Source organism: Hyposmocoma kahamanoa, unplaced genomic scaffold (genome assembly GCF_003589595.1).
Source record: "Hyposmocoma kahamanoa isolate Upper Pololo Valley unplaced genomic scaffold, ASM358959v1 64, whole genome shotgun sequence".
In the NCBI taxonomy this organism is placed as follows: domain Eukaryota; kingdom Metazoa; phylum Arthropoda; class Insecta; order Lepidoptera; family Cosmopterigidae; genus Hyposmocoma; species Hyposmocoma kahamanoa.
In genome coordinates, this window is record NW_020653852.1 from 15,120,851 (window position 1) to 15,137,585 (window position 16,735).

At 37.1% G+C, this 16,735-nt stretch overlaps 1 protein-coding gene across 2 annotated transcripts in view; it reads left to right on the forward strand.

The window, feature by feature from the left end:
• Positions 1-9,400, forward strand: part of LOC113230714 — a 128,095-nt gene extending 118,695 nt beyond the window's left edge. For both annotated transcript variants that reach the window (XM_026464763.1, XM_026464765.1), the window contains exons 6-10: positions 3,775-3,919; positions 4,046-4,299; positions 4,378-4,512; positions 4,607-4,909; positions 4,985-9,400. In XM_026464763.1, the coding sequence (XP_026320548.1) occupies positions 3,775-3,919; positions 4,046-4,299; positions 4,378-4,512; positions 4,607-4,909; positions 4,985-8,005 (3,858 nt within the window). In that variant the 3' untranslated portion in view covers positions 8,006-9,400. The remainder of the gene's footprint in view (positions 1-3,774; positions 3,920-4,045; positions 4,300-4,377; positions 4,513-4,606; positions 4,910-4,984) is intronic.
• Positions 9,401-16,735: the final 7,335 nt, after the last annotated feature.

A 16,735-nucleotide genomic window follows, 5' to 3' on the forward strand; every position in this document is an offset into this window, starting at 1 on the left:
GTGTGTGGGTGTTAAAAACCAAATACAAAAGATCCGACAACGAGAACATAGACAAATTCGTGAGGTCCGCTGGTTCGTTCCGTGTGACTTAGTTGGCATAGTGTCTGGCACGGTTTACTAGAAGACGTCGGTTTTAATCTGGCCGGGTCAAACGAATTTTTTCTAAATGATTTTTGTATAAATAATAATAATAATTATAACAAACTAGTGGATTAATTTCACAAAAAAATAATTTTTTTTTTTTTTTTTTTTTTTTTTTTTAAATATAACGCACACACTCAACATAGCCCCGCACTAGGGAAACCCTGTGTCGCGGGTGCCATGGACACACACATAGACAACCACAAATTACACCCAAACTCACGAGAGATATAATTGTAGGCCATACAACTATTTCTCTCGGCCCGGGAATCGAACCTGGGACCTCTGCGTGGCAGTCCGGCATGGTAACCGTTCGGCCACGGAGGCAGTTAAAATTGAATTGAATATCAATTCAATAAAAATTTAATTTTTATTTTCATTACACACATTTGGATATCTTATTGGGTTTGTTTCTTCAACACCGTGAATTTGTTGAGTTGTCACCATCGTCAAACCATATGGGACGATTTGCTGAGCATTTTAGTAGCAGTAGAAAGAAAGAGTTTGTCCAGGGAAGTACTAAACCTACCATACCTATTTCTGCTGCCAAGCAGTACCTAAGATGAACCGTCCTTTTGAAACCTCGGTTTTGAAGGGTAAAGGTATTGGTGAAATCACAGGTCCATGGGACTTGTCAACTTATTTCTTAGGGTATGAAAAATAATATAATTAAATTTGGCCAACTTCTACTGTCCTGATTTATTTCGTCCCTGAAAATGATGAAATCATCCTTATAAGTTGCTGAGTCTATCAGGATTTAAAAAATTCGTCAATTTTATTCATTTTTATGGACAACACACGCTTGACTAAAAATTTACTTGTTTGAAAAATTAAATAACACACGAATAACAATCAGGAAAACCTAAGAACTCAATTGAAGTGATTTGAATTATTTAGAGGTTTTCGCGATTGTTACACATAGGAAATGAAACTATTTTTCCGGATTTAAATCGTGTATATTTGTTTTTTCAAACAAACCGACGGTCATTTCAAAAATAGTTTCATTTCCTATATGTATTTAAATTTATTTAAATAAGACAGTCTTAGGGCTCCATCAACATTAGACGCGTATAGAAGAGCTCCAGTAGCGCCAATGTCGCGCCACTGCATTGCAAATTGTGGCATTACAATTCCGGGCTTAGTTAATTATTTATATAGTAGCTACTATTCATATTACATTTATTTATAAAAACACAGGTTGTATAGAAGTTTAGGAGCAATAGAGCTTCTTGTGAAAAAGTTTCCACGGAAGTACCTATTTCTGCCTTATACTTTATACCTTATCTATTTCTGCCGCCAAGCGATAACATGAGCATTAATGTGTTCCGGTTTTGAAGGATAAGAGTGCTGGTGAAATTACAGACACATAGGCCTAAGTCAACTTATGTCTCAAGGTGACGGGCGCAGTGGCAGTGGCCCCTCAAATCTTTGCAATTTAAAGCTCTGATTGTCGCCATGGACAAATGTGTTGCTTACCTGCAGGCCCGCGAATTGTTCGTCCTGTCGCTTAGTATCATAAAAAATAGTTCACATGTAACAAAATAAGTATAGTTTCGCTGTGTCCAGCCAAACATTAGGCATACAAACATGTTGAAGGTATAATACATTTATTTTTCTTCACATGCACTTCAGTAGACTAAACTAGATACTTTTTTTTGTAATTTTATCACGTTTGCAGGCATAAATTTGATAAGTTGATCCGTAATGTACAAATGCATTTATGTAAAAGTTGAATTTAAAACAATTGTTCTTTATTTCCGTAATCAATTTTAAATTAGACATGCTGTAGCAAGCATATCTTAAAAGAAAGAGGAAAAACACATTGTTGTTAGCATAAAATAAATAATAATAATAATAACGCACATCCTTAATCTACAAACGACTACTCGTATAATTATATACTTTAGCAGATCTATATGTATCAATATTGATGAAACACGTAATTTAAAAGCGGTTATAGTTACTAAAGCTGTAAAAACACTGAGCTTCACAGAACATTGGCAAGAAAGTCATTATAATTTTTTGTTTAGGCCGGTAAAATCGTTCATACATAACTTGCAAAGAATGCAACGATACTATCTCTCAAAATTCATTCGCAGTTTGGTTCTGCAATAAACAACCGCATGTCGATCACATGGCATGGACTCGAGTGTTAAAAAGTTTATGATGAAGTTCCTGATAAAGACGTCAAAGGGACAATTTGTAGTAGGTATCAAAGTGAGCTAAATAAGTCGCAATTAGATATGTTCTCTACGATTAAAGAGATTGATAGTATTCGTGTTCATGTTATTCGTAACTGTAACTGCTTTTTGGGTGTGACATGTTTTGAAGTTAATATTATTGTATCTACGTGTTTCAGAAAGTTTCAAGTTAATTATATCTTAATATCAGTCTAAAAATGAGTTCAATCCAGTCCAATCTAGCAGCTCATTTGTTGGTTTTGAATGGTAAGGGTGTTGGTGAAGCTACAGGCATATGAGACTTGTCAACTTTCTGTGTCAGGGTGACGAGCAAAGTGACATTTATCTTTCGATCTTTGTTATTTAAAGCTCTAAGTGGCATTACAACTGTTACGGATTGTCGTGTCGCTTTCCACTAGACGCACGACTTGTTCGTCCCGTTTCTTGATTAAAAAAAAAACATGTACAAGTCACGATATCTGCTGATTTGAGTCCACATAAAGCAGTTGACGATGATGTTAAGGATAAAATATTAGGGATTATGTTCCTTCCGGGCTAAGCGATTTGGACATAGGTTTTCTTGGAAATATAGTAATAAAATTTAAAAAGTCTCCGTAATGCGTTGTTGGAGATTGGGATGTTTTCGACAAAGAATATTATAATATACCAAAACCATCATGGCTTAGAACTGAATCATCAGACATTGTTTGGCCAGATTTAGGGATCTTGGAATGAGATTACGTTTAATAGTAACACTTTATATTTTAATCACTATGAAATCGAATAACAACTTGTACTTTCTATTAATTTTAACGATCAAAATAGGCACTCGGCTAAACGTAGGACAGTTTCTAGGTAGCGTGTGTAGTCCAGGAGTCCTAACCACCACTGTGTTCCCTCTCGTCTACCACTATTGTTCCCCATCGAGACTCCGTCGAGGTCCACTGGCAGAGGGAGCGCGCGATATACTATGTAACTGCAGGTAGCGCCTCTGTCTCGCAGTTTTTTGTCCGTGCCCATGACCGTTTCCGACATTTAATATAATATAAATGACGTCATTGTAAAGAAAGGTACCTTGGAATCAACGCAAATATTAACACCTTAAATTAATATACATTATTATGTTTAAGTTTACAAAGGTGATAGCCGCTAGCGGCCGAATAAAAATGTTTTTATGAAAAATTTTAGTTTTTTATGGCTGGCGCTTACAGTTTATGCTAAACAATTTGTCAGATATTAAACGCGGTAGCTAATAACTATCAAAGTTTTAATTTCATAATAGAACCACAGATTACTTACAATTTTATGCTAGCTGTGGTCACCTTGGAAAGGAATAATGTGTGAAGTCACACAATGCATATCACACTTTATATGTTATTTATTAATAATACTGAAACGTTCTAATGAATAAAATTGTTTATTCATTAGTGCCTATTTAATATCTTTTCAACAGTGGCGAGGATCCACCGCTCTTCATGCGCGGTTGGAAGGACGTCTTGTGGCGGCGCATGTCCTTTGTTCTGCGCCCGCACCAACCCGTCTCGCCGCTTCTTGCGCCGCGTTTAGAGTAGCAGGCGTTTCTCACCATCCGTTGTTTGGTATTTTTTTGTTGTTATGATTTTATCCTCAATGTCTGATAAAGCTCTTGACATTGACTTATTAACACTCTTTGAAAGAACTCATTCCAGGTATACGTATATACGGCATTCTAAATATATTTTCAGACGTACCATCAATACCGTTCCATGCTGGTGAAATTGTGACTTCGGAACCTACTCAAATTCAAGGCTTAAGCGTCCTTGAGTCATTAGCCATTGGAGTCTGTGTATTGATGTTAATTTTCGTGTATGCCGCTGGCATCATTTTCTACATCCATTACAAAAAGCGGCAGAAGCGAAAGAATAAAGATCCTGAGAATAATACTCTGTCTACTGATAATGAATCTACTCTTGGATCCAGGATAGACTTGGATAACGTGGTAAGCTATGTTTGGCTAGTTACTTATTAACTTAAAGCAGACATACTAAGATTGAATTTATTTATTATTTTTTGACAGATGTTAAAGACTAATCCGTTATTGAAGATGGACAATTTAGGCGTGAACTTTTTACATGATGCCGGATTGTCTGATGTTAGTGAACGTTCTGAGGAAACTGTTGAGTCATCTCCTACTGACTCACAAACTCATAAGGTTAATACTTATTAAATAATACTTATTAATCACTTGTAACTTTAATTTTTACTCTTATTTTTAATATACATGTAATTATAACCATGACCTTTAGTTCCAGAAGTTAAACTCCAGTGTCATATCAGCAATGGTACACACTCGTCGAATGAAGAAACCTTCAAGACCTTCAATCAAACCCGTAGCTGATCGTTTGACACCAGAGCGTTTCAATGAGCGCATTCAAAGAAGATCAGCATCTCCTGAAATTGAAAGAGCTCCACATTCTGAGCTTGCTATAGTTGATTGCAGTATGGAAAATTCTATGACAGATAGAGCGACGCCGATACCAAACGGAGAACCTGCAATGAGAAGAAAACTTTATTTCAATCCCGTTTTCTTTGAAACTGAACATTTAAAGGTAAACATTGTTATTTCGTTTAATAACGTTGCATTCAGCTCTTCACAAGTGTTCACAAGTTTATTCCTTTTTCAGGACCCTCCACCAGCAGCAATCGAGTTCTTAATTAAAATCCGAGAGGTAATGTTCATTGCGAAGGATAAGATGACTTCGAAAAGGTTTATCCCAAATCTGTCGGATATTCCAGAAGAAGAATCATACCATTCTATTGATCTTGGCTGGGATATTCCATGTGCTCGACGTGGCCGTAGATTCAGCGCTATCAGCTTAAAACGTGAAAACAGCCGAAGATCCGCACATTGCGGAGGTTGTCCTGGTTGTGATAAACGTGAACCAGTACATAAACCTGCTTTAGTAAGATCTAACTCGTGCAAGTCGTGTGTAAGCGACGATTACAAACAGCGAATTGTCAGGAAATGGTTGGATGAAGTTCCATCTCCAACACCGCGAATGGATGTTACACAACCTGTAAAATCTGTAGCAAAGGTTAGTGGTACACCAAGGGTGATTGAGCCCAAAATCAACGATCTCAAACCTCCGTCGCGTGTTATCTCGCCTGAGCCAATGAAATCTAATAAATATGCAGAATTAGATCCCAAACAACAAATCAAGTCATTACGAGTGAAAGAATTACCAATGAAGAAGGAAATAACAGTAGAAAACGCAGTGAAAAGAGAAGAAGTTAACGAATTATCTGTACAAAAAGAAACGCTAAAAGAAGTGCAAGGAAAGATAAAGGCTCCAGTAGTGAAAGATGCACTTTTGAAGATAAAAGCAATTGCAAAGAAAGAAACACTTGTAAAGAAGGAAACTACAAAAGAGTTAGAGGTAAATAAGGACCTCACAAAAGAAGTTCCAGCAAAGATAGATATTATCAAAGAAACTCCAACAAAGAAAGAACTAATAAAACCAACTATGGCCACTAAAGACGCTAATAAATCGCCAGCAACATCTCTAAAAGAGATACCAGCGAAAATTATGAAAGAAATTTCACAGAAAGATGTCGTAAAAGATATTTCAGAAAAGAAAGAAATCGCGAAGGAATCTGTGTTTAAGAAAGAGTCTCCGAAAGAAACTTCAATGAAGCGAGATTTAGTAAAAGAGTTCACTGCAAAGAAAGATTTTGTCAAAGAAATGTTCATGAAGAAGGAACTGCCAAAAGAAGCTGTGCCGAAGAGAGACTTCAGAACTGAAAAACCAAAAATTATACACAACGTTCCCTTGGACAAAGATAGTGGCGTAATTGAAGAGACGGTTGGACCACAAATAATTGATGCCTTACCAATTATAAATATAGGAAAAGCAAACAATTCTTCCATTAAATCTGAAACACAATCTCCAACATTATCAGCGTCATCAGGAAAGACTCCTTCCAGTCACTTGTTACAACGTATCAGACAGAAATTACCGCCTCCTCCACCTCCTCCGGTGATTCTACCTAAACCCATCGTTCACCCTAAACTTGAGCTAGAAACAGAATTAGTTAAAGAAAACGAGGCGCCTATACCACCAGAAGTAAAGGTAAAAATGGAAGCGGTTATAAAAGAACTAAATAAATGTAAACGGGAAGAAACCTTTGTTGAAGAAGAAATAAAGGCAGAAAATGTGGAACCCATACCACCGAAAATTATTATTCCCGTTCTTGCAGCTGATACACACTACTTCAGCGATGATAATCTACTTACAGATCATCACAGAAAATATATTCAACGAGAGCCATTTATTGATTTAGACACCCTGGAACGAAACCTGTTGAAGAAACGCCGGTTCTCTTTGGCGTCTGGACCAGAATTAGCACATCGGATTGAGCACGTATATAAACCAGATTTACAAGGTCTACGAGACACGTTGACTCGTAGCTGGCGTGATGTCAGAAAAGCTGTAGATAATTATCAGTTTGTACCACCTAGAGAGAAGCCAGTGCCTTCTAGTAGAAGTCGTGCTGTAAGTCAAGTGTTTGTAGATACAGAACCATTGTATGATAATCTTGCGAAACCTGGTCCTTTGACCATTAAAGTAAGAGGTTCTCCCGAGGAAGTACGACGAAACGTGCGTGATGAATTTGAACCTGATACACTTGATAGAAAGCCAGGAAGAGAAGCGAAAAAACGTGTAGAGAAGATCCTTCTCAAATCCGGTGGTAGCTTCAAACATAAAGGTTCAATCCATGAATGTGGAATTATAAATAATGTACCTGAGCCCCTATTTACTAGGAAAATTGGAAACTTAAGACAAATATACGAAGCAAAGGCGAAATCTCAGGAAGAAGAAATACGGGTACCTTATTATGGCAGACGAGGAAGCGTTCCTTACGGAGGACATGAGTTGGCGTCACTTGTTAGGTCTGTTAAGGCTTCTGATTTGATACGCCAGATCGAAGCACAGAAAGATGGCATCAAACCTCCTATTCCTCCTAAACAACGTCGCGGTTCAGATTTGTCTCCAAAGTTCATGCACCGTAGTCCTATTGGTGACAAGCGAGCAACAAGATCACCAGAAGAACGAGAACGCTATCAAATGTATCTACGAGGAGAAAATCTTAAACGGTCTGGTCGTAGATCGAATCGTACTAGATCACGGAGAACTGACATTAGAAAGCTGTACAGAACTGAGGATTCAGGCTATTTGAGTACCGATTCCAATGAGTCGAAACGCAGGGCGAGTTACTTGATGCAATTAAGACCTAAACTTTTCCCTGAACAGACAGCCATGCCTCCTCCACCGACTATTGTTAGAACACCGATTTTGCAACATATTGAATCTGACACTGATGATATGGAATCGATTTGTGACGGTCGTAGTGAATCCGGTGGGGAAAGTATTGAAACTGATTCGGTATTTTTTGGTAACTTCGATGAATCGAAACAAATGCTCGCTGAATTGGGCCTAAGTGCCTATGATATTCATCGAAAGATGCGCCATCATGAACAAATTGATTCAGGATTTATGGGCGAGACCAATATCATACTAAGTGGTGACAGCGATTCAGAACATAGAAGCGTGATTTCTATAGTTACCGGTCGTGATGGTAGAACGTCATCCGCATCGATTGCCCAGTTGGACGACTCGCCATATATGCACTCTGTAGAATGCTAAACTGTCAAAGAACGCTAAATAGGTAGGCTATGGAAAACATCTTGACCATACTGATTCAGGAAGGAAATGCTTCATTATTGTTAAGATCAAGATTTCTTATGACTACTAATGTATATAAAAAATGTAGCCAAACTTGATTAATGCTAATATTAAGCTTTATAAGATTAACTGATTTGTTGATAATATTATAGATGTCAAAATATGGGTTAGGAAAAAAGAACGCCTAAAGTGCTTATTGTTTGTACCAATAGAACCAGTCATCGATGTTTACCTCATAATAATAATTAAGGAAAATATAAGTTATCTAAACAACGGGATTTTTAAAGAAAAATTATGAAAATGTCCCACCAACCCAAAACTTTGTGCCTTAACTAGGTTAACTGTTTGAATTGTTGTAACTATAGTTTTATTGAAATAAGATGAGCTTGCAAGAATGTTCTTCGTATAAATAGAAAACAGATTTCTAAAAAAAATTTGTATACTTGATGCATTCTCTATGCCATTTTAAGATTATGATTTTTGATCACGTTTAGATACATGACAAAAAAATAACTTTACAAATGTAATATGACTATGTTGTTGCAATTTATTGATTTCGAAATAATGGCCCATCTTCAGTATCTACAAAAAATGACACTAAACTATTGGTTTAACTCTCTGAACTTGTGTCGCTAAATTGAAACGTATAAAATTGTTCCATTATATTCAATACTTACCAATAGAGTTGTTTTTACACTAAAAGGGTGTTTTGATTAAATAACTGAATGTAACCGAACGCATCGTTACGACATTTAATTGTTAAAATAAAAGCGTTATCAAATAGCAAACCTGAACCCTTCATGACATATAAACTATATAAGACAAGCCCTTGTCGCCTTTCCCATTAAAACAAGGCAAGATACTAAATAGGCATATGAAGAGGCTATATGGTGGAATCTTTGCCTACCCAAATAAATGTGTGAAAAGAAAATTTATAAAAAAACGAATTTGAGTTAACATTCTGCCAAGAATATATAAATAAACATAAAGATTTTTGTCCACTGCGTATTTCTACCGCAAATGCACCACAAACCGTATCATTTCTAAAGTTATTTCTTTTACTGTACGTACTTCGAGAATAAAGAATTCCAATTATGGAATTTTATATGTAAATAAAAAATAAGTTAATTAGAAACTGTAAATTTATTACAGCTGGCCGGTTGTGCAATTAAAGGTTTAGATTATTCGAAATAATCATTTATGGTGCTTGGTTGAAATAAGAGGCTCAGTTTATTTATGAAATGCTATTGTATCGTAAGAATATATATATGAAAATTGTTATACATATGAATAGATGGAATTATATTACATGTTTAGATATTATAATCTTAATTAAGTAGCTTGAATATTTTCCAACTTTGCCTGCAAAGTTGTATGGGAAATATTATTGCATGAATAAATTGTTTTCTGTTAATCTAATTTGTTGTTTCATTTTCTTTAATCACATTATCTTCGTACACATAATTGATCATTTTTGGTTAAATCACTTCGTAGTAAATTTTTATTGTTTTGATATTCAATTATTTTTTGTGTGAAATTACTCCACTAGTTTGTTATTATTAATTATTATTATTATTAATACAAAGATCGAACAATAAGAATAAAATCCTTCGATCCGGCTGGATTCGAACCAACGTCTTAAAGTAAAACGTGACACACGCTATGCCAACTAAGCCACGGAACGAAATAGCGGACCTACGAATTTTTTTATGTGTTTGTTGCAGATCTTTGTTTTTTGGTTATTAACGACAATTTCTTGCCGCCATCTGTGAGAAATCTGTGACATCGTGATATTCAATAAAACTTTTAAAATATACATACATAATATATAATATATATATATATTATGTCTATATAAATATACATGCATTTTATGAGTGAGACACCAGCCACCACCACACCAGCTGAGATAACTGACTACTAAAAAAACCAATAATAAAAATTGCTGCTCACTGCTTAAAGTATATTGAGGGTCGTATTCCAGAACTCTACTCAATGCTCAAGTCAGGACTTGAGCAGACTTGAATATGATTTCAAGCATTGGAAATACGACCCTAATGGCAAGGACTTGAGTATGATTTTCAGCGCTCACTGCAATACTCAAGTCCTGACTTGAGTATTGAGTAGAGTTCTGGAATACGACTCTGAGAGAAATACGCCTTCAATTGGAGCATAGCATCAACCGTTAAAATAATTGCTCCGTATAAAATTTACACGCTATTTATAAAAATAAGCCGCCGTACGTTCACGTATGAAGGCATACGTGAACATTCCGCCGACCGTTGAAATCTTGCCTTTCAACCAGTAATACCTACTTGCGTTAGGAAGTGAAAAATTTTTGAAAAAGATCTGTTGACGCCATCAGTGCGTGGAAACACATCTACAACTCGACCCAATTTCCATTATAACGATGGTAGATTGTCCTCCTTTGTGTATGTCCTAGTTGGTTTCGGATACTGCGACTGCTATTGTTTAGAATTAGAGCTACGGTTGTTTGGTCTTTCATGTGCCCTTAGATGGCTACAGTAGCCAATCTTGCTGGTAAATGTTCGCAAATAGTGGCGACACGTAAATATACCGTCAACATAGTAGTAAAAGATGGCTGTAGGTGTCTTATTCTTGAGAGCATCACGTTTCGCGTCCAGGTCTGACAGTCTCTGCTCCTCAAATTTTGACGCCTGAGTTTCAACAAAGTGCCTCCACCCAGAACGGCAACTCGACTGCATCTCCCACCTCGAGGGGTCAATGTTGCAACTTTTCATGTGTCTTTTTAGAACATCCTTGTATCTCAAGAACTGGCCGCCTTGCTTCCGCTTGCCATTCTGAAGTTCAGAAAAGAGGATGCGTTTCGCATACTTGTCCTCCCTTAGAACTCCTAGAGCGTTCATAAAGAGTTCTGACTATCTTTACACAACTGAACAGGGGCCCCAAGTCTGTTAATTTTAAATCATCGCAGTTGGGTGTCGATAGTGTCAATGGCAGGACTTTGTACGTTTGGTATTCTGATAAAAATTAGGAGTAGCGTAGCGTACGAACAATAAATTGCTGATTTTAAACAAGATGAAAATTAAGTTAAACATTAAAGTTTCCACGGTAATTTTAGTAAGGCAACAACGATCGTTAGTGCTTGAATGAATGAATGCCATCACTGCCATTTCACTGACAGTCTATTTCAACAGAATTTTTGTAATAAAATTAATAAAACTTTCAAAGCAGTAACTAAACGCTCGTCAAGTGCAGATTACGTAGGCGTCTATTTTGAACCGATCAATTAACATCACATACAAGTTATTTCATCCCTACCACAATTTAACGAACTTTTTGCATGAACTCAAAAAGGTCAAAAAGGACGTTCACTTTTAAATTGTACTTCTCGTTTAGCGATTAATGGCACTACTCCTGTAAACCAGCTACCTATTGCCAATATATTACAGTCATATACGCATCTTCTGCTTGGGTCCTGGCGGCTACATCCACTCTTTTTGCGTTGAAGACTATTAAAAGGGGCTAAATCTGTGTACAGGGTTTTTTTTACAGTACTAATATCATATACATCTTTTGTTTTGAAAGTTTTTGTTGTACTGTCTGACACTTCAGATCTGTATATGTCGTAGGATAGCAAGTTCAACGTATAAGCATCCTCCCAGACGATCCCCATCCCCGTTATTGCGTTTTGCATCGAATTGGTATTTTTACGCTAGATTTAGCTTTCTTTTGTTACTATTATATTTATTTTTGTACGAAAGTAAATGGAACATGAGTGGTTGTTTATGATATTATTAATATTATAATTAGTAAGTATTTTACAAGTAACCGTGTGGAAACGACATTGAACTCATTCATTCATTTCATTCATTGAACGTAAGTTTCGACCCATCCTACGTAAAGTATCGTATGTCGAAATTGCAAAGTTTACAGGGGAGCGTTTAAAGTTCAGAATTCACTGAAATAAGCATAACACGTGACTTTAGCATTTCTCAGTTTTATTAAGCAAATCTCGTTACTCACAGAGTATTATAAAATCCTATATATCGGTTAGGTGAACAACCACAATAAATATTTTAAAATGCTAAAGTCACGTGTTATGCTTATTTCAGTGAATTCAAAACTTTGAAACGCTCCCCTGTAAACTTGGCAATTTCGACATACGTACGTAGGAGGGGTCTGTTGATCCCGTACGTATTCCGTTATTATTATTAATTTGATTGCGTCAAAACTTTCGTGAGTTGTTGTGCTCACGCTCGCGGTTTCTAAAGTTATAGGTTCCACTGCTATGCATAGGTCTCCTCAAAGGAGACGACTACACCACAGCCTACCGAGCTGGCCCAATGCAGGTTGGAAACTTCACACGTTATTTTTTTTATAATATAATAATAACGCACACACTCAACATGGCCCCGCACTAGGGAAACGCTGTGTCGTGGGTGCCATGGACACACACATAGCCAATTACAAATTACACCCAAACTCACGAGAGAAATAAATGTAGGCCATACAAATATTTCTCCCGGCCCGGGAATCGAACCTGGGACCCCTGCGTGGCAGTCCGGCATGGTAACCACGGAGGCAGTTTGCCATGCAGGTTTCATCACGCGCGCATATTCTGCCTCCGTGGCCTAGCTGTTACCATTCGCGGGCCGGGAGATATATTAGGGGTTAAAGTATGAAATTGCCGTTTTATTGCAATAGGTTCTTTGAATTTTCATAGAATCTTCATGGTTTGAGGTTTTCGAATGAAACTTTTTTCAAATGGTTTCTGTGATTTTTTTTTTTTTAAATTTGAAACATTTGAATATCGACTTTCAATTGTTTTTGTTATTCAGTTTAGACAAGAAAGATGGATACTGCGAAAATTCGAGTGATTTTTGAATACGAGTTCCGACGCGGAACTAACGCGGCAGAAACAGCCCGCAATATCAATGCTGCGTTTGGAGAGGGGTCTACTAATGAACGCACCGTGCGATTTTGGTTTAAACGCTTTCGTGATGGAAATTTCGACTTAAAGAACGAGCCACGAGGAAGACCGCCCACACAGGTGAATAACGATGAATTAAGAGAGATAGTGGAAGCCGATCCTAGTCAAACTACCCAGGAATTAGCGGCATGGTTTAACGTTACCTTACCCACAATATTGACTCACTTGCGTCAAATCAATAAAATAAAAAAATACGAGAAATGGGTGCCTCATGATTTGACTGATCTGCAGAAAGAAACGCGTGTTGAAACTTGTGTTGCCTTGTTGACCGGTACAGAAATGAAGGAATATTGGGTCGAATTGTAACATGTGATGAAAAGTGCATTCTTTATGATAACCGGAAAAGAAAAATGCAATGGCTGACCCCAGGTCAAATGCCACAACAGTGTCCTAAAGCAAAACTTACCAATAAAAAGGTAATGGTAACTGTTTGGTGGTCTCAGCATGGTGTTATTCACTATAGTTTTCTCCGATCTGGTCAAGCAATAACCGCAGATGTCTATTGTGCCGAACTCCGAACCCTGTTGACAAAACTAGCAGTAAAACAGCCCCGACTCATGAATCGATCTTCACCATTATTGCTCCACGACAACGCGAGACCTCACACAGCACGAGAAACCATTTTGACCCTTCAGGAACTGCAGTTAGAAACCATTCGTCATCCTCCGTATTCACCAGACCTTGCTCCAACGGACTACCATTTTTTTCGTGATTTGGACAATTATCTAGGTGACAAGAAGTTTTCTTCCCAGGAGGCAGTACAAAATGCTTTCACACAGTTTGTGCAGTCTAGATCGTCGGAGTTCTATCGCAAAGGCATTAATAACCTTCCCATTAGATGGCAGCAATGTATAGATAATAATGGCAACTATTTTGATTAAATAAATTTGTTAAAAATTTAAAAAATAAACAATTTAGATTTTCAGTACAAATCGGCAATTTCATACTTTAACCCCTATTATTTGTATGGCCTACACTTATTTCTCTCGGAGTTTGGGTGTAATTTGTGGTTGTCTATGTGTGTGTCCATGGCACCCGCGACACAGGATTTCCCTAGTGCGGGACTACGTTGACTGTGTGCGTTATTATTATTATTTTCATGTGGCTGTGAGATCCTAGCATGCACTAGATATTATTTTTTTGTCTTGTGTTTAGTACTGCAGTGTTATGTCTGTTTGGGATTTTTCATTAGAGCATCCTGGGTAGATAACGGACTTCTTTTGCAAGGACCTGGGGTTTTTCAAACTTCATTGAATGTGTAGGTTTATCCATGACATAACAAGTCTGCAGTCTGCGAGCTTGCTGCGAGAGGCCATTGAAATTAAAAAACATCCTAATTTGAACAGGGAGGATGATTTCTCCGTACCACCAGTTTGGGACCCAGTATTTCCTCTAATGAAAAATCCCAAACAGACATAAGACTGCAGTACTAATTAACATGTTTTAGTTTATTCTAATTTCTATTATTAATTAATAATAAATTGAACTTAATAAAAATTCATTCAATAAAATAATTTGTAAAACTTAATGTAGTATTGTATTATGTAGTAATGTAGTATGGTCTGATCTACCGCCACTTAAGTACGGATCCCAATTCGGAAAATTAATTTGAAAACATCGTGATGAAACCTGTACGTCGAAGGTTCACAACCCTCGGAGAACGTGTGAAGTCCCCAACCCGCATTGAGCCAGCGTGGCGGACTACGGCCTAAACCTTCGCCTGAGAGGAGACCTGTGCCCTGCAGTGGAACGTATAAATGGCTTGATTATGAAGATGGACCATCACTAGGTTCGTAGAATAGCACAGGAATTTACTTCCATTTTGATAATTTTATTTCAGACGAGCCTCCTGCAATCGTGCAGTATAACATAATTATTATCAAAACGTTGGCGACTGAATAGATTGAGATAGACATAAAAACGGTATCTACGTGCACAGATAACTAATCAAATTCCATATATTTACAATAAACATTCATTGCTTGCTGTAACCCTAAATTATTATTCGTAAGGCCGTTGTACTTGCATAAATTACAATAAATTTGAAAAAAAAGTTATTTACAATTTTATTATGTTTCATTTTGATGCTTCGAACAAGCATAGGTTATATAAAATTGATTAAAATAAACTCTAAAGTTCACATGAGCTGAATCGCGGGTACTATTCATTTTGAGTAAAAACAGCAAAACATGTCCTAATGACTTTGAAGAACCTGGATCGTAGTCCCAACTCCAAAGGAATATTAATTATAGAGATCCCTTGTAGTCAGCATGTTTGATTACCTGTAGTATAACACTCTTCCACCTTAATGAATGAGTCTGAAGACTCTTCTTTGCCAGACAATTTTCCAAATTTTTATCCAAACACAGACTTGTGCATTGTTAAACGAAAAGGTGCTTACGCCATTTACCTTAGGCACTCTTTTCTCATGATTTATGATCCCTATGGTTTTTTTAAATGTTTACAACTTTATATAACAACTCAATAAAGTTGGAACAGGTGTGGTTATACGTTACAATTTGATTAGATTATAAATACCATTGGTCCACAAGTTCGGGCGGTTTGCATCCTGGTGAAAGATTGTACCTACCTATGAATGATGGAATTTTGTTAATGTTTAGTAGTGATTCCTCTTGCTAAAGGTAACAGAAAAATGTCTTGATGAAATTCGAAGAAGGTTTACAATACGTGGAACGTAGTGGACTATACTCCAAACTACCTCCTCAGATAAGACCGTTGTCGAGAGTGTTATGAAAAAAAAAACTAAATAAAGTTTCGACATCGACCTTTATTACAAATCGTTCTTTTAATTCGATTGCAATAAAGTAACACGTTTGATCAAACTGAATTATTCGGACCCTACAATTTATGATACCGATTTATAAATCGGGACATTAAAAAAGACCTTTTACTAAAAGAAATTTAATTAAGAACATTAATTTGAGTATTGAAACCGTTTCACGGTATAATGTACAGAGTGTTAAACTTGTTTTTGTCATTATATTTTGTATGTAGAAGTATGTACATGCACTTGACGTCCTTTCCTATTGGGTAGACAAAAATCAGTCTTCCACTTATTTCGATCCTGACACGTGTATTTCGTCTTATCAACACGCATCAATGCTTTCATACCCGTTCGTCGGTTAAGAGAACTTTTCAGCTTTCTGTAGGTGTCCTCAATTCGATCGTAGTAAGTTAGATATCCCCCGGTCTCTCCAGTCGCGTAGGTTTCTGGAAACTGGAGAGACGCTTCGGCGTTGGGAGGTGAGCATGGCGACAGCTCCGCCACCAAAAAGGAGATTTGGTAGTGGACTTTAGAGTCAACCGCTTAGTGGTGGCAGCCGTTAGTTGCGCAATGTGCAACGGGAAGTGAGCGTATCTCTCTCTGGTACGTGGAAAATAGGGAAGGCGCTGTATGTGCACCCGGGGCAGCTCACTCAAGGCAATAACTTTTTGAGAACCGGATGAATTCTGCAAATGGGCTGATCTAGAGTCAGGACCTGCCTGATAACGTCCCTGTGCAGGCTTGCTTGCACAGGTTATAGTACCCTTCCCGTATAACCAAGGGATTGTCACTATAAACAAAACTTACGTCGAAAGATATGGAACTGCTCATTCGTAAGCCAGATTCCCCTGACAAGAACAAGCTAGAAACGCTAGAGCTTCACTTTTCAAATATATATTTGAAAATATTTATCATTTGCAATTTTTTTCAA